The 27,141-nt window shown below is 36.8% G+C and overlaps 1 protein-coding gene across 3 annotated transcripts in view; it reads right to left on the bottom strand.

The window, feature by feature from the left end:
- Positions 1-27,141, bottom strand: part of MEGF10 (multiple EGF like domains 10) — a 76,731-nt gene that overhangs the window by 40,233 nt on the left and 9,357 nt on the right. For all 3 annotated transcript variants that reach the window (XM_031054218.2, XM_005154895.3, XM_031054219.1), the window contains exons 4-8: positions 23,140-23,232; positions 10,323-10,569; positions 9,668-9,788; positions 7,663-7,799; positions 4,100-4,312 (exon numbers count right to left, since the gene is read on the bottom strand). In XM_031054218.2, the coding sequence (XP_030910078.2) occupies positions 4,100-4,312; positions 7,663-7,799; positions 9,668-9,788; positions 10,323-10,569; positions 23,140-23,232 (811 nt within the window). The remainder of the gene's footprint in view (positions 1-4,099; positions 4,313-7,662; positions 7,800-9,667; positions 9,789-10,322; positions 10,570-23,139; positions 23,233-27,141) is intronic.

A 27,141-nucleotide genomic window follows, 5' to 3' on the forward strand; every position in this document is an offset into this window, starting at 1 on the left:
GCAGGGAGTATAAAAAGATTTTTCAGTCCACAACCGAATAGTCACTAGGAGATGTATTATAATATATTTGTAACATGAAATTAAGAGTACTGTCATTTTAAGACATAAACCCCCGCACTATTTGTTTTTGGGTTTTCTCCCTTTCAGGAGAGGGGGAGACCACATGCATGAGTAAGCATTGGGTATGAAGCAGAGGCACTGATATTCTGTGCCCCCCAGTGAGTGTTAATAAGGCATACTTGCACATATATTGATTGACACCAAAATTAGTATTCTGTAATTTGTAATTAGATGTAGGAAGCTGAAGCACTTCTGAAGCTTTTTGATGGGTTCTCATGCAGTTATCTTAATTGCTAACAACATTTATATATTAAGATGGGGAAATAAGAGATGTTTGAGAGATATTGCAAGTATATCCACTTTTATTCCTGGTCTTTTGTTCACACTTTCTGGCAATGCAACCCTACTCTGTACAAAGACAAAATACTTATGGGTAGTTGATCTTATATATTTGAAGGACTTAAATGAACACAATGATTTTCATGTGATTTATATAGGTGTGTCACGATTACAATTTCCAGTTAAATTCTGTAGCACTCTTTGCGATATAAAATTTCCATGAACAGCTCTTGCATGTACATACAAGATCATTAGAAAAATGCAAAATTGTAAGATGCCCTTATCTTGGCTTTAAAAACACACAGCCTCAATGATAACAAATTAGTTGACAGAATGACTCAAGCTGGTCTCACCTGCTGTAAGTGTGAAGTAGTGCTGGAAGATCACCAGAAAAAGCTTACAAGAAAAAAATTCAGAGACTTCTCAAATTTAGCTTGGAGATCAACCTGAAACCTCTGCGTATGCTGTCGGTAACACAGGTATAGCAAATATCCTTCATAAACATTTTAGATAAATATGCAATTACAAATCTGCCCTTTTTATATTTTCTGAATGGTCATCAGTTGTCAGTTGAGCAAAGGAATGACAAAACCCAGTCTAAAAGCAGTTTAGGCTGGAAGATCATTCCTATACAAAACTAAGTGTCAATGTTGATGAAGGCAAATCGAGGTCTTTTTTACTCATCCTTGCAAACTGGATCTTCAGAATGACAAGTTTCTGTAAGTCCCACACACTGTGGATGGCAATGGCAGGACATATGGGTCTGCTCATTCCAGTTCACAGCACTGTGATTGTACCCCACTGAGGAAACATGTTTTACACAGCCTTAGTCTTAGCCAGCTTGCACTCACTCTATTTCGTTTGACTATTGAGTGAAAAGGGAAAACTTGACAGTGTCGTGTAGTCACGGAGAACAGAGGTCTGTGTCTGATTTGCACTCTAACTCAAATCCTGTCATATATATCAAAAAATGCAACAGCAAAGAACCATGTGTGAAAAAACTCTTGACACAAGAGGGTTGTTACCTACCACTGTCCTCTAGACCTCTGAAAAAGAATAAAATCTCTCAAGTGTATCTATACTTAACCCTTTATGAAGCTTTTAATAGAGGATGTTGATACCACTAAGAGCAAGGATGGATTTATCTTCCATACCCGGCAGCTGCCACCAACCAGTAACAACGGCAAAATCCCTGTAGCTTAGCCTACCCAAAATGCAAATTGTGAATTACTGCCAAAGCTGTTTTGATGCAATGTCCTTAATCATTAAATAGTAATAGAAATTTGTATGCATTTTTGAACTATGATGTATCATGATTTTGTACCTTCAAGTATTTGAAGAATTTGGCTGGACATACACTTGTATACCATGAAATATGTACATGTTACAGTGTTATTTTTTGGTGCTAAGTTTGTTTTTTTTTAACTAAACTTTAGTTTATTTCCATATCTATGAATACTAAGAACATAAGTAATAACATAGGGCTCTAAGCTTATCAACAGCTCCTCTTTGAGAAGATCTAACCTAGTGGTCATACCCAGATGAAAGAAGCTTTTAACAATACCAAGGCCCCCAGGATCCTAGACCTACGGATACACAAAGTGTATTTCATGAAGGAATTTAACCCCTTTTATCGTGGCATTATTGGTTGTTACATTGCTGCTAAATGCATTAGTGCTATGAAGACAATCCTTTGGCTGCTGTCAGCCCAAATAGTACCTGTGGTAGAGAAGTAAGTTATGAGCATATTCCCTGATATGCTTAAAAAGTTGTCTCCTAGTGGATTGACACTTGGTAAGAGATGAGCACAGTCAGATAGAATTGGCTTCTCTAAAGTTTCTTAAAAATGTAAAGTGTTCCTTTTTATCTTTGTACCATTATTCAGATGCCCTTTGATTTCTGTTATTTGGTCGTCTAAATCGCTTCCTGACCCAGGGGAAAGGAACCCATATATGAAAAATATGAAAAATACACCTGTGAAATCATGAAAATCTTTGTTTTCCTTACAGATCATTGCAAATATGCTCCTGCACCTTCAGAGCTGTTAAGTGCCTTTTGATTCATCATACAGAGGGGAAAATGTTCAAAAAAAGACCATCCATATGCAGCTGTTTACATGTGAACATTTGTGATCTGATTTGACCACAAGCTGTCTTCCAGTTGTATAAATGAAGGAACAGCTGTGTTGAATATGAATCAGAAGTAATCCCTGTAATATCAGAAATACTATACAGTGTAATATATTCCTGTTAAGCCTGTAGGGCTGCTACAACAGTCTGCAGACAAATTTTCAGGAAAGCAGCTTACTGGAACTTGTAATATCAGTTATTATTTGGTCTACTAGCATTTGAGGGCTAGACAGGTCAGCATTACGGTGTCATTTATTCTTGAACACATTGCCCAAAGAATGAATTGCTTATTTTTATGTCAAAACCTGCATTTTTTCAAAAGACATGTCAAGTAAACAGGATAAACAGAAGCACAAGCACACAACTGTAAAAGCAGATGAATTGAATGGGAAAAAAATTCAATTTGTTGTCAACATGCTCTGTAAATGAAAGGTATGTTGGACAACTCAGACAATCCACAAAGTAATTTTTCACAGAGGCCTAAAAGCATAGATGTTTCCATGTATGCACTTGAGTGCTTTAACATCATTGTTAAATTCTGGCTAAAGGCTTTTGTTTTATCTATGGGGAATAAAAAATACATCGTATATAGAACTTATAGCAGTATTCTATGTGACAGTCAACAGTTCCCGCAAATTTCTTTCACAGCTATTTTCAACAGCAGAAATTTTAGATAATGCTCACAAACCTGATAAAAGGTGCTGTGATTAGTAATGCAATTAAGTGCAAATGAATTAACAAAATATTTCATCAAAACTGCATTTTGTAACAGGAGAAAGCTGTCCAGAATTGTTCTATAAATATGTTGGATTGCCTCAACTCACATGTGACATTCCTCCCTCACAGCTGAAAGTTTGCCTGCAAAAACTAGTATCCAGATTTTCATAACAACATGATGAAACATTGCAAAATCTACAAAAACACACAAGACTCAAAAAATAGGACTCTTCACTGAATAAGGGTAGTAAGGTAAGCTAATTGGAAAGCTATTTTCATTTTATTTCCAGGGATCAGATTTTACCTGCTTTCTAGAAAAATCACTGAAATGACAAAAAATGTATTTTTCAAATCTAGACTTACAATTGGTAGGGCTTTGGAAATTTTGTATTAAATCAGTCACCTACACCTATTCTTGTATATTTATACACAGAAAAAAATGAGAGAGAAATAGATTCTCCTCTCATACCCAACTCTTAAGGCAAGCTCTCATCTACAGTACACCAGAATATGCAAGAGACATATGATTGTATACTGACTATATGGTGAACAATGTAATGATTTATTCATGTGGTAAATATGGACAAAGATCACACTTTGTCTTCATGTTTATTTCATGGGTCAGAGACCAAATACAACAGTGAATATTAAGATCAAATGTAGCTGCAAGCACTAAAATTAAGAAGCTCTTTTGAGCTGGTATTTTCTTTCTTGATATGGTTACAGAATACCAAATACCGGTTCAGTTTGCATGAAAGTACTATAAAAATCAGGAAATATTTATTTGCAGATTATATTATGAGATCTATTCTCTATGTAGAAAAAGGAAACAGGCTAAAGCCTGTAAAGCCTACCTCCAGGTATTAGACATATGGCAGGGACACTTTTTATCACACTTGAGACCATATATTCCTTCAGAGCAAAGCCTTGTTTCACAGTGCTCTCCAGTGTATCCTGGTTCACAGATACAGGCACCGCTAATATGGTAACATTTCCCACCATTCATACACTTGCAGCTCTCAGCGCACTGCACTCCGTAAGTCCCCACTGGACACTCATCTTGGCATCTGTGAGAAAAACAAACAAACCAAAATTAATTCTATTTCCCATAAACTACCACTTTTTTTTTAAGGAATCTCCTATAATGGCCTAAAATGCCTCTTAAGTAGAGCCGAAATGTATGTAACTTCATATTCAAAAGTCCCTGTCTCTGGTTTCTTTTGCTGTTCAGCTAGTCAGGCTTAAAAACATTGGCTTTGCAAATTCCTTTGGAAAAGGTCTCCCTTCAACAAATGAGACAACTTGCATACACAGACATTTGCACTTCACATTCAGGAACCAGAACAAAACCAAACCCTTTTAAATCAAACCTGAAGTATGAAAGAATAAATTTTCAAGTATTTGGTTTCAAAAGTCATCCATCTGTAATTTTTTTAAGTGATCTACATTCTTCACTTGGCAATAGTGTGAACAGCCAGCAGACACACGTGCTCCTGCAGATGCTTAGGCCAGAAAGTTCCCTGGCAATCATGCTCAGCAGTCTCTGAAGAGATTATTTTCTAACTGTGTTTCCAAACACATGATGTTTCCAGAATACCTTTCTTTTCAGAATTTCATTCTGAACACTTTTTATGTTTTTATTTTGCCCTTCAAAAATTCACAACATAACATGGAAAAATCTTCAGGAATACAAACCCATACTTTTCATCTGACTTTTCCCATAGATTAAAGTGAAAATTAGTAAAGACCCATACAGGAGAATAGCAATGATTTTTATTGCTCCATGAGGAAAATATATCCTAACAAAGAGACTTCTTCACCAAACCTCTCTGCTTTCATTCACACAGATTTCAGAAGACATCTACTTTGGGTAACAATCTTATTTTCTTAATGTTTTACATATGAAAGACATTATTTGAGTTAAAGATCACACTGTATGTTTAGCTGTCCAGCCTAACTAAAAGACACTTTCAGTATCCTGCTTTTAAAATTTACAACTCATTTACTAAAGAGTTTCCAGATAGCAGTTTCATTGACTATGTATTAAAGAGATACAATATGAACTTGATGTTTTCAGCTTTCTCTTTTTTATATATAACTGAATTGTTAAAATTTGGAACAGCAGCACTACTACAGCATTACTAAAGGCTCCAGCTCTAAGTGCACATAAAACACTTTATCGTATGTAAGAGACCTCTCAGCTCAACAGGTTTGTATCTCAGAGCCAAGGATTACAACATTTCATAGCTTACGTATCAGGGAAAATCCTCATATTTTTCAATATAAGTATCCTATAAGCTCTGAATTATGCTGACAGGGACAAAATGACAAAACAGCTACATTCCAAAGCTTTAGGGCCAGAACATGCTGACATTGAAGTCCTGAAGAGTACTGGGAAATGAAAGGGCACAAAACATCTTCTGCAATTTGGGTACCTGTATGTTTTGCCAAGTTATAGATTGTACAAAAATACTGTTTAATAATACAGCACATTAATAATGATTTTATTAGCTTATAACCTGCTCATTTCCCCAGTCCTATAAAAGAATTTCCTTGGTGGTGTCTTTCCATTTTTCTTAAATAGTTGTCTTTTTTTGTTTGTTTTGGGATGAGTTTTTTTGTATGATTGGTGGTTTATTACAGGAAATTTTCCAAGATGTGATACAAGTCACTGGAAAATGTATAGAATTTAGCAGAGCACTCTGGCTGACATAAAATAGGTATACACATTCATTTCATGCTTTGGCAGTAACTGCCTCATTTTGATGCTGCTATCCAGAAGTTTCAAGGTATTCATAACTCTGCCCTGGCTGAAGTCAGAAATCATATCCGCTCTCCTTCAGAAATGTAGCATAATAATAGAGATAATAACCCTGTTTAAATGCTTCCTAATGAAGTTATACAAATAAAGCTGATACTGAATTTTCTCCAAATGACAATCAGGAATCCCAGACAAATTAGACAAATTTAACACTACAATTTTTATTTTATTTTAGTTGTATCCTCTGGAAGATTCTTTTCCACTTCATGGTGAGGACAGGCATCAATCAAAAAGTATCAGACAGAAGAATTACAAAGGCACTTTAAGCTAGATCCATTTCTGTTAACCCTAGAAACTATTACATGCTTTAAGAGTCCTCTTTTTCTTCCTATATGAAGCAGTTCCAGGAGTCACCACCCTGCTGAAATCTTAGACAAATAATGTTGTGGTTACACACAGAAGTGAACAGTTTAGCACTTTTAAAAAATATCCCTTTTGCTGTTTCCATGTAAGTGCTAGCTCAGCCAAAGTCCACACATTTCTTTTAACCCTAGCCTTCCTTGCCAGTCCACTGACATGAAATAACAACCAGGTCTAAAACCTTGCTTCTGACCCGTTCCTGCCCTTGGAATACCTTGAAAAACAGGAATTGCAAATACAGCCTGTTTTGCAGGAAAAAAGGGAGCTCAGATTTGCAAAAGTGAACAACATGGTGCAGCCAGTAAGGCACTTAAGATTAAAGTCAGATTTAAATTCCAAGTAAAAAAAAAAAAATGCTTCTAGAAACACCAGCGTAGTGAAGTGCATACACTCTCATATGGATATGCCTTCGATTTCCTTGCTGACTCGTTTGTGCCTCTTTAAATGTGTCTACCCCGTTTCTTCACAGATGCGAATTTTATTCTGGCATCCAAATGGCTCTGGACTAAATGTTTCCCTTCTTCATGAGTTTTTTTTCTCCCTTATGACTGGTACAGCTCTTGTCATGTCCTGTGAACACTTGTGTGGGAAGAGTATATGGTTATAATGCCCATAAATTGTTGGCAGAGCTCCCCTGGCTGACCCCAGTGATTAAACTGCTGCTGACTTCAGCAAATGAGTTGTGCGATGTTTAAAATACTTGCAGGAAATCACTTCTTTCATCACTTGCCACTGCCTTCAAAGATTATGTCTTGCAATGCTACCTTTCCAGTCTATCAAAGGTGATTTCTAGCAATCAGGTCAGAAAATAAAGAAGTTTCAATTCTTCATTTGAACAAAATACTTTAGGTAATACGTCTCCACCCTGATCGGTCTGAAGGATTGTATGAGCCTCCCCTGCTACTATGATTGCCAAACAGCTGCACTAACCAAGAGTTTCCCTTCTCATCCCTTCACCATGCCCCAAATGCGTCACTCTGCAAACCACCCAAGTGAAGACACACAAGACACTGCCAGAACATGGACCACAGCAGGAAAATCCTGAAACCAAGCAGTTCCCCACAGAAGGCTAGTCACATAAGCACTTTTAACTTGTGACCCAGTGTCAGCTATGTGACATGACAAATATTTCACAGGACTCTTTTAATAGTATCACAGGTATTTTCATTCTGCTATCAGCTTCTACCAGCCACAGCAGATCCCATCAGCAGTCCAGCAAAAATATGTTTTCCTTACCGTTCCCCTGTGTAACCTGGGCTGCAATGGCATTGACCTGTGGCTGAGTCACAGGTCCCTCCGTTGTGGCACTGGCACTCCTGGGAACAGTTTTTCCCGTAACGACCCTCAGGACAAGGCTGACCACAGACCATGCCCTGTGTGTGCAGAAAACAAAATATCTTAATATTAAATTTGGGATTACAGCTTCAGTGGGCAAAGAAGAAATGTTTGTAATCAAGGAAGATCAAGGAGATCTCATGTCACTTGTCTAGCGCTCATCGTGGAAATGCCAGAGTCTTCTCCAGCTTTTAAACACAAGCTATGTCTCAGCACTGGGGGCTAATCTTCTAGGATTTCCATTTGGAAGTGTAAGCTAATGAAAAATGCTATCTCTAAGCAACAGTGAAAACACTTAGACATTTAAGACTAATTGATATCAAGATCTTCCCAATTTATTTAGGAGGAGCAGTATATATCAAGACATCTGGAAATGCCCTCCAATAAGTAGAGGTGTAGAAATCAGTAATTGCTGTAATGCCCCAATTATACTACTTTACGATAAGTTGTTTTTTTTCTGATGAAAGGAGAAGCTGTTTGTAATTTAATTTAAAGGAGCGTATCTTAAAAGCTTACATAGGATGCCTGCTTCTCTTCAACAGGTTTTGAATTTCTGCATTGCTATTTACATCCTTGGAATTAATTACACCTGTGTAGTGAGGGGAGCATCAGATCTTAAGACTTTCAAGAAGCCATTTCAAGAAAAACATCTACAGGCATTTCATCAGACAAAAGACACGCATTTATTTCAATTAACATAAGATACTGCAGAATGTATATCTGCCTATTTTAAACCTTCCTTACATGTAAAGCAAAAAAGATTACATTGACAAAATCATGTTTTACAGAATCAAAAACTCTGAATCTAATGCCCTATGCTTAAATAACTACTTGGAATGGAATATTAGCCAAAGGGCTAACCAGTAAGTTGTTAGTTAAGACACACTGGTATAAAATTTCTATTACAGATTCACATGCACTCTCATTTTTCATTACCTGTATTTAAGCAAATAAAGAGAGTTAAGAATTTATGCAAAAAAAAATGTATTCTATAACAAATAATTTCATTCTTCTAACATTAAGTGGAATGAAAAATAAAAATAGCCATAAGCCAAGTTAGGCAGTCAGGATCTGTGGTGCAATTCAAACATACAGAGACTATCATTCATAGCTATGCTGTCTATTTGGTGAAGACCTGACCTCTGCAATAGGTTATCTCAATGCAATATCTCAATTATCATGAGATAATTAAGAGCTCAGTAAATGGGTATTTTCGCTCGAAAGGACATTTCAATTAAAAATAATATTAACAAATACCATCGATCAATATTATCTGTGAATGTAAGTAAAGAAATTATTTGGGCTTTGATCACCTTCCAGCCTTTTGATCATATTCCAACTCCAGTATTTGCCAGTTTGGAGTTGGCTGCATGGTAGTAGAGGTGACTACTTGCAAATCTAAGGTCAATTCTTCTTTCCCTATACACTGGCAAAAGGCTAGAAAGTCTACAGATAATGTCAAAGTTCTGATGTCCCGTTTTCAACAGCAACATTTAACACAATATTTAAAGGTGATTTTGTTGTGCATATTATATATATGAAAACAGGCACGAAACCCACTGCTATAACATATAACAGTTTCACCTCCCTATAATATCAACTTCTACGCAGAAATTAGTGACTTCCAGACAAGATCTAAACAATGTTGCCTCATAACAGTATGAATCGTATATTTTGCTTCTCAGACTCTGATAGTTAAAAAGGCAGCACAGAACTGGAGGATTTTCAGTAACAGATGGCTTTGCAAGTATTTTTTTTCCAGTCCTTTAAAACACGTTTCTCATTACTCCTGGCAACACGCAGACTGCATTTGCTATCCTCATTTGCTACCCTTTTCTGGTGCTGCCTTAAATCTACAAATATGGAAGTTTTACGGGGTTGTGTTGATTTCGGGAAGTGTTTTTACCGTCCATCCTGGTGGGCAGGCACACTCCCCGGTGACGTGGTGACAGATGCCTCCATTCTGGCAGGGGCACCTCTCCTCGCACTGGGGCCCATGCTTCCCGGGGGGACAGAGGTCCTCGCAGCTGGGGAGGTGGTGGTGTACAACAGAGACAACTGTTACATCAGCACACACTCCAGTCTCCAGCCACCTCTCTATTTTTAATGCAACCATTAATTTTTCCAGCCAAAAGTATAAAACAGAAAGCAATCCAACAGAAAGAGACACACGGTGAATATTGTACAGCGTCTATGCAGAAAATCTAAGGAAACACACCTGGCAATCTAGGAATTATTTCTTCTTGAAGATATTTCTTTCTACACTGGCTTATGCTCAAACTTGTAGTCAAAACATTTTCATGTGGTCATGACAAAGCTCCTGCTGCTACTTTCTGCAGCTTTTACTTAGAAGTATAGATTAATAGGGATTTCAGCTACACAACTGAATATGCACTGCAACACAGTTTCCCCAACCGCTTCTTAGCCACCAGTCCCACTTCCCTGCACTACACAGCAGCCAAACTAACAGTGGAGTATTAAGTTAATCTAAACTTAATTTCTCTTGTTAGCACTATTTAGGACTTGCATCTTTCCCCCATAAATAATATAGCAATGCTCACAAAGCACCAGTGTATCCAGGAGGACATCTGCACTCTCCAGTCACGTGGTCACAGGTGGCTCCATTTTGACACTGGCATCTTTGATGGCAGTCATTTCCATATGTTCCTTGATCGCAGCGCTCCTCACAGCGCCAGCCTTTGAAACCTGATGCACAGTGGCAGGCTCCAGTGATGGGGTTGCACAATGCTCCATTCTTGCACTGGCAGCGGCTGCTGCAGTGAGGTCCCCAGTGGTCACTGTCACATGCTGACAGGGTTGAAGGAAAAAGTTACAGCAGTTTTATAATAGCTCATGTTACAGCAATGAAGATACTATGAGTCAACTGTAAACAACCAACCAAAAAAGTTGTAAAATGGAAATAGTTATGCAGTACATCCTCAGTTCTCTTTGGTCCTCAAGAATCTTGACAGGCAGAAAGAACTTAATTTATGCATAAAAATTGACTTTGTAAGCTGTGAACTAAATGCAAGTTCTAGTTCCTTCATTATCAAAACTCTTCATTATGACTCCCTACCATCAACTAGCAGTTATGGTTGCAGTGAACTTCCATTTACACAAAGAAGTCTTGCAAACTTAAAAAAGTAAAAAAATGCAGTCTAAATCCATAAACAACTGTCTGAATCCCACAAGGAAGCTGGAAAACTTACACAATATAAGATTATTATTTTATTTCAATTCAGAAGTTCTTACTTGTTTACACAAGTACAAGTATTTCCTTTTCAATATTGCAATATACCGATAGGGTGAAAAATAACACAAGAAGTATTTCACAAAGCAACAGAAATTAAAGATTACATGGCTAAATTTCATCTGGATATTACACATTTGGTTATCCAATGTGTCTTTATGATCATTCAAAAGCTTCTTGTCTGTTCCAGTGAAGCCCATTAAAACCCTATGAGCAAATGACACAGCGGTTATTTCAGCATCAAAAGAAAAACCTTAATGCTAAGGAAGATTTTTTTCTTAAGTGAGAAACACTGGAGTTCTCTAAAGGGCCAGAAGATGAAGGTCACCTAGAGTTCAACAGGAATGCTAATCATATGGTCAAATGATCTGATTTTATATTTATGTTCTGTTGATAACAGCAGTACAACAGGAAAGCCTCAATTGCACCAACTGACTATCGTCTGGGAGACTGACAACCATTGTTCTCTCAATCTTCTCCTGGGGCAAAAAAGTCAGGCAGAAAACAGACACACTTTCCTAGACTAATGCAGAGTAATTCAAGAATCCTCCTCAGGGCAGGCACTATTCAGCTATAGTAGCTGTTCACTCAGGCTACACAAATAGAAAGGGATTAAGTCTTTTAAAGAACCTACTCCTTAAGATTTTTTTATTTTTTTTTCAGGAGAGGTCACTAGAACATAAATCGATAATGGATATGTTGCAAGCACCAAAAACCAATAAAATATAGAGCAACAGAAAGTACTGCATGTATTATAAACACCCCGTAATACTGTCAAACTGTAAGAACTGTCCATCTTATTATTGGCCTCTCTCTGAACACATTGGGAGTTTTCTTCTGGACTACACTACAATGCACTGCTGTCTACAGCACACAGTATCTCACAAGTTGCCTTTCCCCATAATAACTTCCATTCATTCAGAACTGCTATATGTTTATTTTCAACATGTCTGCATGGAATAGAAAGTGTAAGCCTCATGCTTAATCAGTCCTCAAATTATCAGAAAACTAGCTATTTTGGGATATACACGAATACATGTATGGGTGGTGAGATGTCTGAGACATTCACGCATTCTGTCTTGATTGAGCAGACACCCTGATGTTTTATTCTGTGCTTAACACATTAGTCTGGTTTCAGATTAACAGTTGCCCTCCTGCTTCCAGACAAAATAGACAATTTCAACTTTATCCATTCCTAAGGGAATAATTATAAAATTAAAACAAACAAACAAAACAAAACAACAACAAAACCCACTAACAACAGCAAAAAAACCTGCCCTGGCATGTCTGACAAACAGAACAATTCAGATTGACTGCCAGACCACGAGTATTCCAGTGCAGAGCTCAGTCAAGGGTGAATGTGGCCTGAACACACTTTAGCTATAAAAACATGACAGGCAATAGATATCATCTTGGTTGTTAAGTGTGAGTTTGTGCTCTTCCACCAGTTACTGGAAATGGAGTATTTGGTGCTGTGCAACAACATTTGCATTAGCTGCTTGAAGACCCAGCATAATGAGTCTCAGAGCCACACAGACCAGAAACACCACCATGCATCTGCTATTGCATCCAAAACCCAGGCCCCAAAACTGCCTTGCTAGAAACCTCTTCATTTGTGAAGCAGCAGAGGCCTTTTACTCTCTCTGCTCCTTTTACAATCCCATCATCAGTCTGCCTCCCAGAGATGTGCTTGACTGTCTCCTAAAGATTTACTGACATCCAGGGTGAATGACATTCACATGCTGCGTCTGTGAACTTGAACCTTTCTCAACTATTTTACTGCAAGAGCATGTATCTCACAGTACATAATAATATGTAAGTTTTCTGGTGTGATCTTCTCATGTTTGCAGGAAATCATTAAAATAAAATGCATCAGTACAGCTGCTGATAGGATTTCCAGTCTCACAACCATTCTTCTGGCAACAGCCAGCTAGATAACAAATGCTGACTATGCAGTTTTTCACTACAGCACAACTGTGAAGCATTCCACCAGGACAAAACCATAATACAACTGCATAATAGTCTTTCACGAAATTCTGCCACCAGCCTGGCATCCATCTGTGAGTTATGGGAAGAACCATGGAGAAATTTGCAGGATTAATGGGAATAAATAATAATTCGGAACAAGATGGATAAATCACATACTTTACTTCTCTGTCCCCTGACTGATAATCAATAGTGTTCCCCATAGGAAATTAAAGTTATTTGTCAGAAACCAATGCCGAGTTTACTATTAAAAAAGAAGAGGTCAAAGCATAGAAATGTTTCCTGTGGCAAGTTTGGTTTATTTTTAATTAGTTTTGGAGGCTAAATTTATGAACTATTATATCAGACTATTTCTGTTGCTTCCTAGTATTCAGACACTAAGAAAGCTGGGCTGGAACTCACACAGCTGCTAATCTGGTAAAATGGGATAGTCTTTGAGGTAATGACTATCATCAGGTTGCACACTGTCAGCTGGAGTTTAATCAGAATAGCTGCTCTGACTGTCCTCACTGGACCAAGGTCACAGGCACACACACATATACAAACATTACATGCATGCACACACAAAAGCATCAGCTTCTGAACAGATTTGGGGCTGTGAATCATCTGTCTCAGGACAGGGTGTATCTGAAAGGGAAGCAATGTATAGACGAGAGCCCCATGTTTATCATGGTTTTGACACCACTACAAGGACAATGCATCTCAGCCTCAGTAACTCCTGGAAGCAGTTTGAATCATGCAGAAATGCAAAACCCAATTAAGTAAACCAAAGTTAACTTTCTGTGTTGATCATACAGAACTGGCCTAGTGCTGCCCTGGTTTACACAGAGCAACTTCCTTACAAAAGTAGTTCTTCCTCTTTTCACATATGTTACACTCATCCTCAGGTTCTGCTGTTTTAAACAGAAAAAACAGCTAACTTGAAAATATAATCAAATGAAATGTTTTACAAAGACCATGGTATTAATGCCACATCTTGTCATTTTTCTTTTTATCTGTTTATCTGGGAATATCTTTTTTTGTAACCACAGTGCATGCTGTGCACATCACACAATGCTACAAATACAGGACAGAGGGAACTTTTCTCTCAAAAGGCTACTTCAGTGAATGCAGAAGTTTGATTTGGGAATAAGATCACTGCATTATATAAACCCTAATTTTAAATGAGCAAGTATGGTATGAAACTCTTAAGACAATATGGTCTATCCTCATAAAGAAACACTCACTGAAACTAAGGGCCAAAAAACAACTTTAGAAACATACAGAAGCTTAAGGATTCAACAGTGCAAAAATCACCTTCATGAAACCATTGAAATCTGTGATGCAAATTGCTATCATTTTGGGGCCTTCTGTAGCATCTTTGAAGATGTAAATTTCTGTACCTCCTAGTATAATAATTTCAAGGCACATTATTATTCTGCTGGGCTAGATGTGGTTTCATGTATATGGCTTCGGTGAGCGGCTGGTGATTTGCAAATTCAAATGGTGGGAACCTTGATATTTTATAGCACAAGGGATGAATTTTTATAATAATCTGAAACTCACCTGAAGAATTTGGCAACTCTTTTATTGCTCTCTATAAACAAAGGCATTCTTAATTAAATATGGTCACATTATTGTTAGGTTTTTCCTGTCTTTTTTTCTTTTTTTTTCTTTTTTTCTCATTGATTTCATTAAAAGGCAACAAAAAAAGTGCAAATGAGTTTGAGTTTATTCCTGACAAACCCACCTTGATCACCTACAGTTCTGTACTTCTCTAAAGAATGGTCTATAATGAGAACAAAATAAGGCTATCAAATCAAGTCAAAGAATGTTTCAGAAGAAAAACCTCCTCAGAACTTCTGATTTGCAACCACTACCTTTTAAGTGTGCTACAGTTTCCTTTATAACATGATATTCAAGCTAAACAATGTGTACTGCAATGCTTTTTTTTAACATTTTTTCTTTTTGTTCTTCTTTTCTTGCTAATGGGAAGGTGGAAGTAAAGAAACACAGCAAAACTAAGATTTATTTTCCTTGCTATCTTTTGTCTCTGTCTGAATGCAACACCAAGACAACAGGATGACATTTTGTTCTGGCATACACATTTGTCTGTAACAAACACTGTGTGTTTCTAGAAATATGTACCACTGTTACCAAAACAGAAGATTCTTATTGCAGTATTAGGTTTATGTATTTTTATGGTCCTTTAGAACAACTGGAAACAAAAATCTGCACCAGTGACAGCAGAAACACAGTGTGCGCTCCCTCACTTGGAAAGAAATATTGGGAAGTATAAATTTAAAATAAGCAAACAGTGACAAACATGCAGAATTCCACTCTCTCTCTGTTTCCTCACAAGTCCAGCATAATTTCCAGACAGGTTCAAGGAGCCACAGCCTTTGGCAAGTGAAAGATTTTCTTGCTACAGCACGTGTAACCGAAGCTGCCCATAACTTCAACATCAACTTTGATTGACCTTAAATCCTTTCTAGGCTGTCACATCAAGGACAAGTCTAAATCTGTGTGCCTTCTTTTGCATCCCTCCTTTGACTCTCAAATATCTATTACCTTGTCCTTTCATGGCCTTTATGGTGTAACTGTCATCTATCATTTCTCATCCAGTATTCAAATATCAACCCCTACATTTTCATTGTCCATGACATTAGCACCCTTGTGGCATTCTCAGACTATCATCTTCCTTGCTACTACTCAAGTTGCCTCTACAACTTGGCACAGCTCTCCATAGCCCAAGCCATAAAACTGTCATGATGTCTGCCTCTACATCCCTACCTTATAACTCCTCCTTCCTGTGAAGTCCACAAAAAGTTGATGCAGCAAGTATGTCAAACCACTACCTGCCACAGTCATTTATCAGTGTTTGTTTCCTTCCTCATCTCTTGTGTGCTTCCTCTTTCCTTTTCCTTCAACCTTAGGTTCTCTGGTGCAGAGGCAACTTTCTGTTGTGCACTTTTACTTGCAGAAGGAGTCCAGAAATCCCCAGCAGGGACAGCCATGAGGTCCACCAAGGAGCAAAAATAACCATCACCTACAGCTAAAAATAGCCCAACTGTAACATGTTTTGTTTAAAATCTATTCCAGTCTTTTGGAGCAGAAGATATAAATATGAGTAACATTTCTAGGAGGACCCACAAGTGACTTGCATTATCAGGGAATAACCACCATTAATAGGCAAGCATAGTCAGTGCAAGTAAAATAGGCCAATATTGAAAATTACAAAAGCCAAATAGGTCCTGTATTACATTAAGGCATCACATCTTGGTCTACACAAAACTAAACTTGTATAATACTTTATGGATCTTTAATAGTTAACAAGGATCGGAAAACTCATAGCCATGTAGATGCTACCTGTAACAATCTTCATTTCTGAGAGTGTGCTCAGAACAACATTCACTTATTCACTAAGCAAGAACTATTAAAAAACTATGAATGTTGCCATTATCCTAAATCCACAGCATCCCTCACTCGAAAGTTCAGAGAATATTTTTGAAACTACTCTCTGCTATTATGATTTGCTTAGCTGCAGATCTAAACTGATGGCATTTGTTTCCCACAGGATATCTGTGCAGGACGGGAAACAGATAATACTACTCCCACCTGAAACGTAAACCAAATAAAAGTAAATTCTCTCTGATTCTGAAAGCTATAAATACCAAAGTGTGTTCAAAATTCAACAAGCTGCATTAAGCCCCTTGTGACATCAATCTGTATGTCAGCCTGGATTGCAAGATGGTGAATGTGGATCATGGCAAACAAAAATTTCAGAGATGAGTCAAGAAAGCCAGAAAACAAAGCCAGCTATTCTTCAAAGTAGAATAAAAACATCCTTTAGAAAAACACCAAAATCTTATTTAATAAAAAGATTATTTTCCATGTATTTTTAATCTGCTCAGGATGTGATGAAAATACGTGCACATGTGTATCAGAAAAAAAAATCCTTTATAGAATAATTTATCATAATTATAAAATACCAATTCCTTTTAGTAAACACTTATTTTACCTACATCTCAGACAAAAATGCTTAGTAGTGTCTGGGGTTTTTTTCCACAATGCACTTTCTATTAAATCTGGATTTTATTTCAGTCTTTTGTTTCTGACTTCATTTGTCATACTGTAGGCTTTTTACCCTGTGGCATACTTTTCATTCTTACTTTTTGTTTTGTGTATAAGAAAGGATTTTTATTCAAAATGTTAAGCTTTAATTTAATTTAGGGATTTTTCTTTTTTTTTACTTTGTAAAAGCCTTTTGATCCATGAAGTGGAAGAACAATGAAAATGTGTTTTTCAGATCCTGTAAAAGACTGGAACTATATGCCTTTCACATGCCATAAATTTCAGAAAACTCCTTAAAGTGCTTTGGACAGCAGAACACCAGGTTGGATAATTGCTGAGAAAAGCACACACAGATGGTTCTTGGTGTTCATTTTATCTTGCTACTAAGATAATATCTATTAAAAATATTCACTATTTCAGGAAAAGTTGCAAAATTGTAAGAATCTGATTATACTGATTATAAAATGGACTGTTGCCCATGATCCTGATGTTGCACAGATCTCATTGTAGGACCATAAATTAGCCTTTTTAATATTTTACAATGACTTCATGGTCATCTTAATTTTAAATTGGCAACCAATGTTATTCTTCACATTCTTGAAAACCTGCTAAGTAAGCCATTGACAACATGTAAGTCGGCCAAGATACAAAGCAGAGTGAAATTAAACAAATGCTAAAAATATTTCTGCATTGCTACCAGAAGAAAAAAAATTACATATGTATCATTTAAGAAACCAGCTTAGGTAAATACCACAATACTGAGTTTCTGAAATCAGAAAAGCAGAAATTAAAAGAATCTCTTTTCATTTCGTGTAAACACGAAAATGTTTACAAATCAGTAACACTAACACACTTTCTTGCAAAACTTTCTTTCAGTAAATCTCAGCATAAGTAAATCCTATTTTGTAGAAAATACTTTTTTGTTTCTGCTTTTGCTTAAAGGATTGGAAATGTAATTCAGCAAAACGCTGAATCTATAAATAATACATAAAAATCTATTAATTACCCTAGAACTTCAAAACCAAAATGCTTTATAGGACAGAAATTATATTAAACATAAAAATATTATAATTTCAAATACATTTTTGTAATGAACTCTAGAACTAAAGCACCGGTGCTATGTAGCCCTGAGGATTTTGATACCACCTACCACAGTGACACCATAGTGACTTTGCCAACGATGATCGTGATTATATTTTCTTTAATATCTATTTTCCCTATTTTCACCTGACTGAACTTGCTGGTGGGTTAGTTTCTCAACCTAAAGATATTCAACCTTGTTAAGAGGAGAAAATAAGGAGTTTAGCTGGCAAAACTGAGAAGTCAGGTAGGGGAATTACAGAAGTATTACAGAATTAAGGGTAGTGAAGATTTTGGGAAAGACATGTAATAAATACAAGGTTAAATTTGAGATTGTTCATGACCTGCTGTCACTTCTGTTAATAGGATGCATTTGCATATGTGGCTGTTTGAGAGCTGTGGTGGGTAGCAGTTCTGCATTACTTGAATGAGCTATTTCACTACATTTCCAGCTAAAGCGAGTAGCTCTCTTTAAGGATTCTCTGCAGTTTCACTTGTGTGTTCTGGGAATCGAGACTTTCTGGTGCAAACCAGAACCTATTTTATACAGCATGTTGAATGGCTTGGAAAACTTATCAAGCATACCTTGTAAGCACAGTTAGTCAAAATGCTTTCAGCAAACAAAAAGGAAAGCAATGCCTTGGTCACAAAAACTCAGTTCCAGATTAACAGACTGTGCCATGAGATTGTACAAGATGCTCCAAGGCATCTTCCCTGGTACCTTCACCAAGGGAGCTGTTTCACTTGGGAGTGCAAGTGTGTCCATGGAAAACAGTAACAAATCCATCTCTGCAGGGTTAATGGAAATTATAAACTCTGAGAAACTGGCAGTGCTTGTAACTCATGTGAGTATCTCACACCAGCTGTGCCAAGGGATCCAGTTTCTGCCATATTCTGCGTCTGCCAACTCCCATTAAGAAAACAGCGAGGTTCTAATAGAATTTGTGAACTTTACAAGCATCCATGGCAGTAAAGGAAATCTGACAGTAGCAGAGTGACTGTACGTTAACAGTTTCCTTAAGAAGTGCATTTAAAAGTAAGAAAATGTTCTTCTGAGATGCCAGCTTTAAACACTCTGCTTAATGTATTGAGGAAAAAGGCAGTCCTCTTCTGATCATAGAATCATAGAATCATAGATTCATAGAATAGAATGATAGAATAGTTAGGGTTGGAAAGGACCTTAAGATCATCTAGTTCCAACACCCCTGCCATGGGCAGGGACACCGCACACTAAACCATGTCACCCAAGGCTCTCTATCCAATCTGGCCTTGAACACCGCCAGGGACGGAGCATTCACAGCCTCCCTGGGCAACCCATTAGAGTGCCTCACCACCCCTACAGTAAAGAATTTCTTCCTTATATGCTTTATAAAAATTCCAGAGCCAAATTATGCCTTAATGCCACTTGTTCTACTCCCATTCCCTCAGATTATAGTCCCAATGAAACTCTATTAATCACCAACAGAATCAAAATACAAATTAAAATCCTAACATACTTGCCATACATCAAAACCATGTCATTCCCTTTTTGCTTTACTACTCTGGCCAGCTTGGGGGTCACGAGAGCTGTAACCTTTGCAGTTTAGTCAGTGCAATATTGATTTTGGCCTTTTGCCTCTGCTCCGGCTTATTCAGAAAGTGTCCTATTGATTTTGAAGGAATTATTTGTGGACTACTAGGCATGAGAAGAAAAACAAAGTGAATGTCCTGATTTCTTAGTGGGGCTCCATGTTAAGCTGCACATGTTACCTAGCTTGCACACACATTCAAAACTGACAATCTGATCCATATATTGTGTATTAGAGCAAATATTGTTACATGAGTGTGAGAAGAAAAAAAGCAGAAAACAATCTAAAAATGTAAAACATGGTTTGATCATCTCTTCACATCTCAACAGTCAACTATCACTATGTGTAGCAACATTTACGGAAGACTGCTTTATACACAACCTGTATTCACATTCTTGCAATCTCTAATAATCCAACCTGACACATGCAAATTAAAAAATTGATATGAACATTGATCCAGTTTGAGAGGGAAAGTTTGTGTTGGTTTGTTCAGTTCTCAATAAATTCTGTTTGTTTATATCTTAATTTAAAAACATACCTATCTTTACAGCTGTGTCCTTTTTATTTAATTTTGTCCTATCCCCAGCCCAGAATCGATCAACTTACACTCCTGAAGTTCATGGACGCATCTTCAAAGGGGTGCTGTCAGCATGTTGGTTGTGCTGATCTGCTCACTCCAATGGACAGGTTCAACACATCTTCTGTCCACTCATTTGTTGCTGACCTCACTACTGTGTTCAGTCAATAAATCTTTATTAGAATAACTTGGTTTTTGTGACTGTCATCTCTCCCACTAGAATGGAAGTGTTCCGTATATGAGTGATGTCTCAATCCAGGTAGTATTTCTTTTCAGATATATGTACATTATCATAATCTCCATCATCTCCCATTGAAATTCACTGCAAGCAAACACTGCCTAATACAGTGTATTTGTCTAAAAGGAAAAGACCTTTCCTTTTAAAGAAAAAAGAAAAAAAAATCTCACATTGGAAACGCTCCCTAAGGGGGTATTATTTCATCAGCCAAATTCCAAGATCACCACTCAGATTTTACTGACAGAAGAATACATCCAGTACTATTTTCCTCTCATGTGTGGCATAAGGTTTCCAGAAAGGCAGGTGGAGAAGAGTTATGGGTTGAGCTAGAATTAAGCACTGAAAGAAGAAAGCCCTCCTCTTCCTAAACTGAAAACAGCCAGTAGCATAGGCTATTAGGAATTGGGTAAAACTACTCACAAAAAGGAGGTAATGTTTGCTACAAAATCAAATGGGATTCTCCTAAATAGTTTAATCTCTGGAAAGGTTCTTAGGCAGTAGCACACAGTGGTGTGCAAAGACACGGAGGAAGCTTACTGATTCAGCTTTTACTGCACTACACATGAATTTAGTACATGCAATCACTATGCCATTTTTGGAGAGAACACTACAGCATTTAGGAAGCACTTATCTGCAATTACCACTCAGAAATTCACTGTCACATTTAAGCTGTGGCATATGGTTTAAAAATTTATTTTAACACAGTGAATAAGTACAAGCAAGAAACAACTGATAAAATCAAGCTGGGGGTTGGCACATGGACAAATGCTGCAACAGGACTAACTGTGTTCTCAGATACTTATGGATGAAATTCCTTTGTAAGGAGAATAATCAGTCCTAATAGAGAAAAGATAGTACTTTGGAAGAGAAGCTTAGTTCTGCAGTTTTACAAAAAGTTTCATGCTTAGGTAGAACAGTTGCTTCCAACATGGTTATGTCCATGAAAATAAACAGATTCCTAAACTGGAAGTTTGCCTAATATCTCACACTTTGAGAATAATTCCTCCCTTTCAGTCACAGTATTTTATTTGATTGTCTGTAACCATTAAATCCCCAAGTGACTGCCTTACAAAAACACTGGCCTGTCTTGTAATCATTGTTCCTTCCCCAATATGCAGCTAAATAGTTACATACTTAAAATGTTTATATGATAGACATTATTACAATATGTATTTTTCTTGTATTAACAACTTGCCATATTAATAAAATTAGTGTTATTTTAAAAAAGCATCTCTTTATTTTAACTTATTGTACCTTTCTGTGACTAAAATTAATCCACTTGGGGATCATGCAGAAAATACAGTTAAAGGCAAAACATGAGTGTCTCCTATATAGGGCAAGCAACAATAAAACTGAGTGCCAAACTGCCCAAACCCTATCACTTACTGTCTTTCCAACATCATCCATTGTTCTTCAATTCAGTTTGGTTTGTGCTATATCTCACTGACACACGGATAAGGAAGTCATGCACAGCTAGCAGCAAACAGCCATGCCCAAACTCAGAAGGACAGTCTGGTGAAAGCCACATTTTTCTTAAGTTTGTCCACGCGGAATGGGATGAGAAAAACAAAACGTCGCAGCAGCACATGCACAAGAGTATCCTTTTCCTCCCCCTACCCCCCTTCTCCTAGGACTACTCTAGTGATCCAAAACAAATGTCGACAATTCCAGTTAGCTTTAATGTCACACAAAAGCCTTTACAGAATCACAAACCCCTCCAGAGACCATACTGTTTAAAGGCATGTGAACAAAAGCTCTTTCAGTTTTGTCCTGTTATGTACACACACCAGAAAGTATTTTTGCTATTGAGGCTGCTGTTAAAAGTAATCAAAGGCAACCAGCTGAGGATGAAGCAGAGGAAAAGAGCTGCATGTGCATGCAAAATGAATTATACCAGACAGGTAAGGGAAAAAGATTCTAGAAAATCATGTGAGAGAAAGGATTATTTCCAAAGGCAGATTTAGAGGTTCCTGTCCTGCCTAGGGAGCTTTTTCAGCAAGTTTCGAACTTGGAAATCTCAATAAATAACAGTATCTCCCCATTCTGTTGTCTAGTGATACACACTTCTTCACATTTGATTAATTAAAGTTCAATACATAAGCTTTTTGAAAGAAAGATAACATTTTTTGACAATTTCTTTGGACAATCCCACACACTAGATTAAGATTGGCATTACAGTATTACTGCATTGATAACTCTTTCAGTTTTATGCCTTACAAGAAAGGTGATGTTTCTTTAGATATGTTTAGGGAAAGAATCACATTTAGGTATCTACAAAGACTATACAACAAATGTAATCATCTTTAAAGTGTTAAATTTTCACTCATGTAATTTATTGCTTTTATTCACACACATTCTGTGTCAAATTTCACCGAACATGCTGCCTGAACAACAGATTTGCATTACCTGCATGATTCTGAGCACACATTAACTTGTGACATTTAGTGTTGTTGCTACAGGATAATATTGTTTGCAAGTAAATGAAAAAAATCAGGTCACGCACAGGAACCTGATAACTCAAAACAGCCCCCTGACCAGAAAGCAAAGGATCAATGATAATCTACCCAAAGGAGAGGACAACCCTGTGGAAAGAGGATGAGACAGGCAGAAGCAGGTGAAAACTCACCACTGGAGCAGTTGGGTCCTCCCCAGCCAGGCTCACACTGACAGGTGTTCGGAGCAATACAACGACCATGGACACATTTATCAGCACAATGAGCTGTCACAGAATGAAATAAAAAAAAGAATTAAAGAAGGACTATTAATAGGAAAAAAAAATATTCTAAGCTTATTACTAATCCAGACCTTTCCTGTATCAAATGTCTTTTAAAAGTGAAACAAACCTTTGCGTATTAATGTTTGATGGCATCTCTGCAAAACAAATTTTCTTAGTGCGCCTGTCTCCAATTTCTCCAAAGTTTGAAGGCTCTGACTAAAACCATGTTTGTGCTACTAAAAGATTTTGGCATTTAATGAAGCAAAATCATCCACATTTAATGAAAAAAAAAGACACAGTAGGACATAGGCTAGAAACCCATCTGAATACAATCCTGGACTAGAGTCTGTAGGTTGCCCTGCCTGGGAAGCTGGGGAAGATAACTTCCACAAGTCCTTTCCAACTGCAACTACTCCTCGATTCTCTGAAGCAAACTCTCACATTAAGAAAAAGAGGGAAACTTCTGCACTCATAAAAAAAGGATTCTTTTGCAACAGCATGGTTAAAATACAATTCACAACAGATCAGGATTTTAATATTGAAGCACAACAAAACAGTGATGTTGATTAAGGTGAGGCACAAGATATAAATAATATGAATCACTGCAACCTTGAAGTGCTAAGCAGATCTGGTGCGTTCTTTTTGTTTGGTTTTGTTTTGTTTTTTTTGTAAGCATGTACTTCTACAGTTAAGGCTTACTTTGAAATAGATCTTTTATTTGAAACTTTAAAGAACAATTTGAAATAGTTCTGATACCTGGTACATCAATATAACTGTCTCAGAATACAACACACTGAAAGGAAGAACCTGCAACCAGCAACAGCTCATTAGCATCATATTCATTGCAAAATATCCTTAAGCTTTCCAAAATATACACACTGTAATACTTTTCTTCTAGCTTAAAAAACAATAAAACCTAAAAAATGTACACAGTATGTGAATTTTCTTTGTACTAACACTTCTAGATAAACTACTACAGTACCCTGATTAGTATGCCAATGAATACAAGGTGAATGATGAGAAAAAGACAAAGTTGGTGTTTACAGTAAGTTTAATGGGAATATACATGAATCAAATTGGTTCTGAATGGATTGAAATTGCTCTACATTAATTAGGAAAAATACTTGAAAAATGTCCCGTTTTTTTCCTAATTAGACACGATGTAGCACATTAGTCATTTATGTATTTTGTGTAGCCAAGAAAAGGGAAAGCCATACAGCAATCAATCACGTATAGTATTAAAATCTTTCATTATCTAGTATCCCAGCCCCTAGTTGCAGAATTAATTTTTGTTCTCAGTTTTTATTTCTACTAGTTTTCAGCTATGCATTAGAATGATCTTCATTAGAAATGAACAGATAGAATATGAATTGTTTAACGTCACATGATACAAGAAAGCTAGTACATTGTTCTTTATTATGAAGATAATTACTTTTAATAATACATAACAATTTTTAATTAGTCTTATACCTAGACATGAATTACTTGTATCTTTGAAGATCCTTGCCTAGTAAGTTCTACCTTAGGCACTGAAGCTCCTGCTAAACCAAGTGTGTGAAAAATCTTACCAATAAACCATTAAGACATTCCATCACATAATCTGTGAAAAAGATGGAAAAAAATACAAAAATAAACATGTTATAAGGAAATGGACACAGTGCGAGGTACCAAAGAAGCTTGTTGAGCATCTCCTTGCACTGCCCCTCATGCCATGCTGAGTGCAGAGGTCCTTCCTACAGTCCTTATGTAACAGCACATACTATGGCACTGTGCAAATAATCATCAATTACTTCAAAAAATAAAATAGAGTTGTCTTAGAACAAATGCATAAAAGATGAAACTTTGGGTCAGAGTCTTCACCATGCAAAGTCATCTCACAAATTAGAGCTGTATTCTTTTCCTAGCCACAACAGCATAAATCAACAGTAGCTGTTCTTCAGACACTGAAGAGGTGTTTCAGTTTCCTAGTAGTAGAAGGTAAATCTAACACAACTCTTCAAAAAAGGTTAGAACTACTAAGCATCTACATAAGTTATCTATAGGTAGCAATGTTGGGAGTTTTGACAGCCAAAACTCTGCTGACTTTAATGAGGAAGAAATACGGGATACCAAGCACTGAAGGGAGTTGTATAATACAAATATTGCTGCTTCCAAATAAATTCAATGAAGACCAATTAAAATTTTGTATGTGTGTATATATATGAGACACACAAATACACTTTACAGGGTAACTGATTCACAGCAGCTGAATCATAGTTAACAACCGTAAGAGACAGCATCTGTAAAAAAATTATTACACTGAACATGGGAATAAAATAACTGTATCTGCACAAAAACTACATTCAGATCAGCTCAGAAAGTCCATCAGATCTAAACTTTTTTTTTTAAACTTACGATGACTGTACAGGGGTGGTCTTTTCCATAAAACTCTTAACAGGTATCTATTTCTACTGTGACTTCTTCTTATCAATTGCATTAGTCAAAAGAAGAGGATGTTAAAATTTTGTATCAATCTGGACAGTTTACAATAAAACAGCTATCTTTAATTTAGAGAAGAACAAACAAAACAAAAATCTTCATATGAGTGATTAAAAAGCCTGTTTGCATATTTTCCATACATACATATATTCCACACATACATATTGCATATATATATATACACACACTGAATCCAAAGACAAAACACAAAAGGAATTTTCATCAAAAAGTGAAAACACAAGTTTTACCCGTTGAAAGTTTTCATGAACAAGTATGGAAGTCAGTGTCATAAATCTTGTATCCTAAGTTAAATCCAAATTCATCTGTTCAGACTGTACTCCAAAAGACTAAAATTATTTCCACTTAAATTTCAGCTAGTGCTTTTCTCTGGTTGTTAGTCATTCTTTTCTCTTTGCAAATATAACATTTACAGATTCTAGCAACACGAGGCTGGCACATTCTTGCAATTCTTTATGCAGTGACAACTAATTCTCTTCCCACTATAGGCAGTGAAATGGCACTACCACTAGTAAGTACTACCTCTAGCAGAACAGTGAATGGTGAGTATTCACACTGTAGATTTCTGTTATTTTAAAAAGGAAGTCATAAGATTTCAGTGAAGTGTTAAGTCAAACCAAAATCATCTACCAGTAGAATTTTCTAATTGAGCTTTCTGAATTGATAAGTCAAATAAAGGAACGAACGAACAAAACACCAAAAACACTATAAATATTTTAGCCTTTTAGAAGCATTCTACATCTTCCACTAAGAAAATAGGAATCAAAACTCCATGGAAAATAAAACTACCCTAATGGCAATGCTGTGCACATTGTGGAGCAATAGAAGCATAAATGAAGATACCTGCAATACTTCAGATGGCTTTGATTCTCTTCTCTTCTTGCGTATAAAAAATGTGTTCTTCAGTGTGCTGCCATTTTCTTGCAGAAAAAAGATAGTGTGTTGGCTTTCTGCCATTGATATTTCTGCTATGATGACAAAGAAAAAGAATCCTCCCCACATACTATCTCTTACCATTTGATCTCAGCTGTCAGCATCACTCTTGCTTTTGAAGTTCAGCTGGATGACTCGTAATTATACTAGTGAATACACAGCAAATGCAGGCATCATCTATTATGTACAAGTTCACTACAAAGAAAGCTGGTTGAAACAATGGAAAGTATGAAATATTTGATGCCTTCCACTATCTGCTGAGCTCCTTCTTTGCCTTGAACCTTCAGCTGTACTTGACGATCAGGAGGACTGGAAGTCTCTCAATGCCTTCCAGGGTCAACTGTTACAGCACCAAATAAATGTAAAGTTAGCTCCACTGAAGGATCTTTACTTTTAATGTAATTTGAAGTCTGAGGCATTCCAAAATGGTTTCAAAAGTCAGAGCAGGTTGTGCTCTAAATATCAACATTTGGCATCTTTTAT

The sequence above is a fragment of the Melopsittacus undulatus genome, chromosome Z (assembly GCF_012275295.1).
Source record: "Melopsittacus undulatus isolate bMelUnd1 chromosome Z, bMelUnd1.mat.Z, whole genome shotgun sequence".
Classification (NCBI taxonomy): Eukaryota; Metazoa; Chordata; class Aves; order Psittaciformes; family Psittaculidae; genus Melopsittacus; species Melopsittacus undulatus.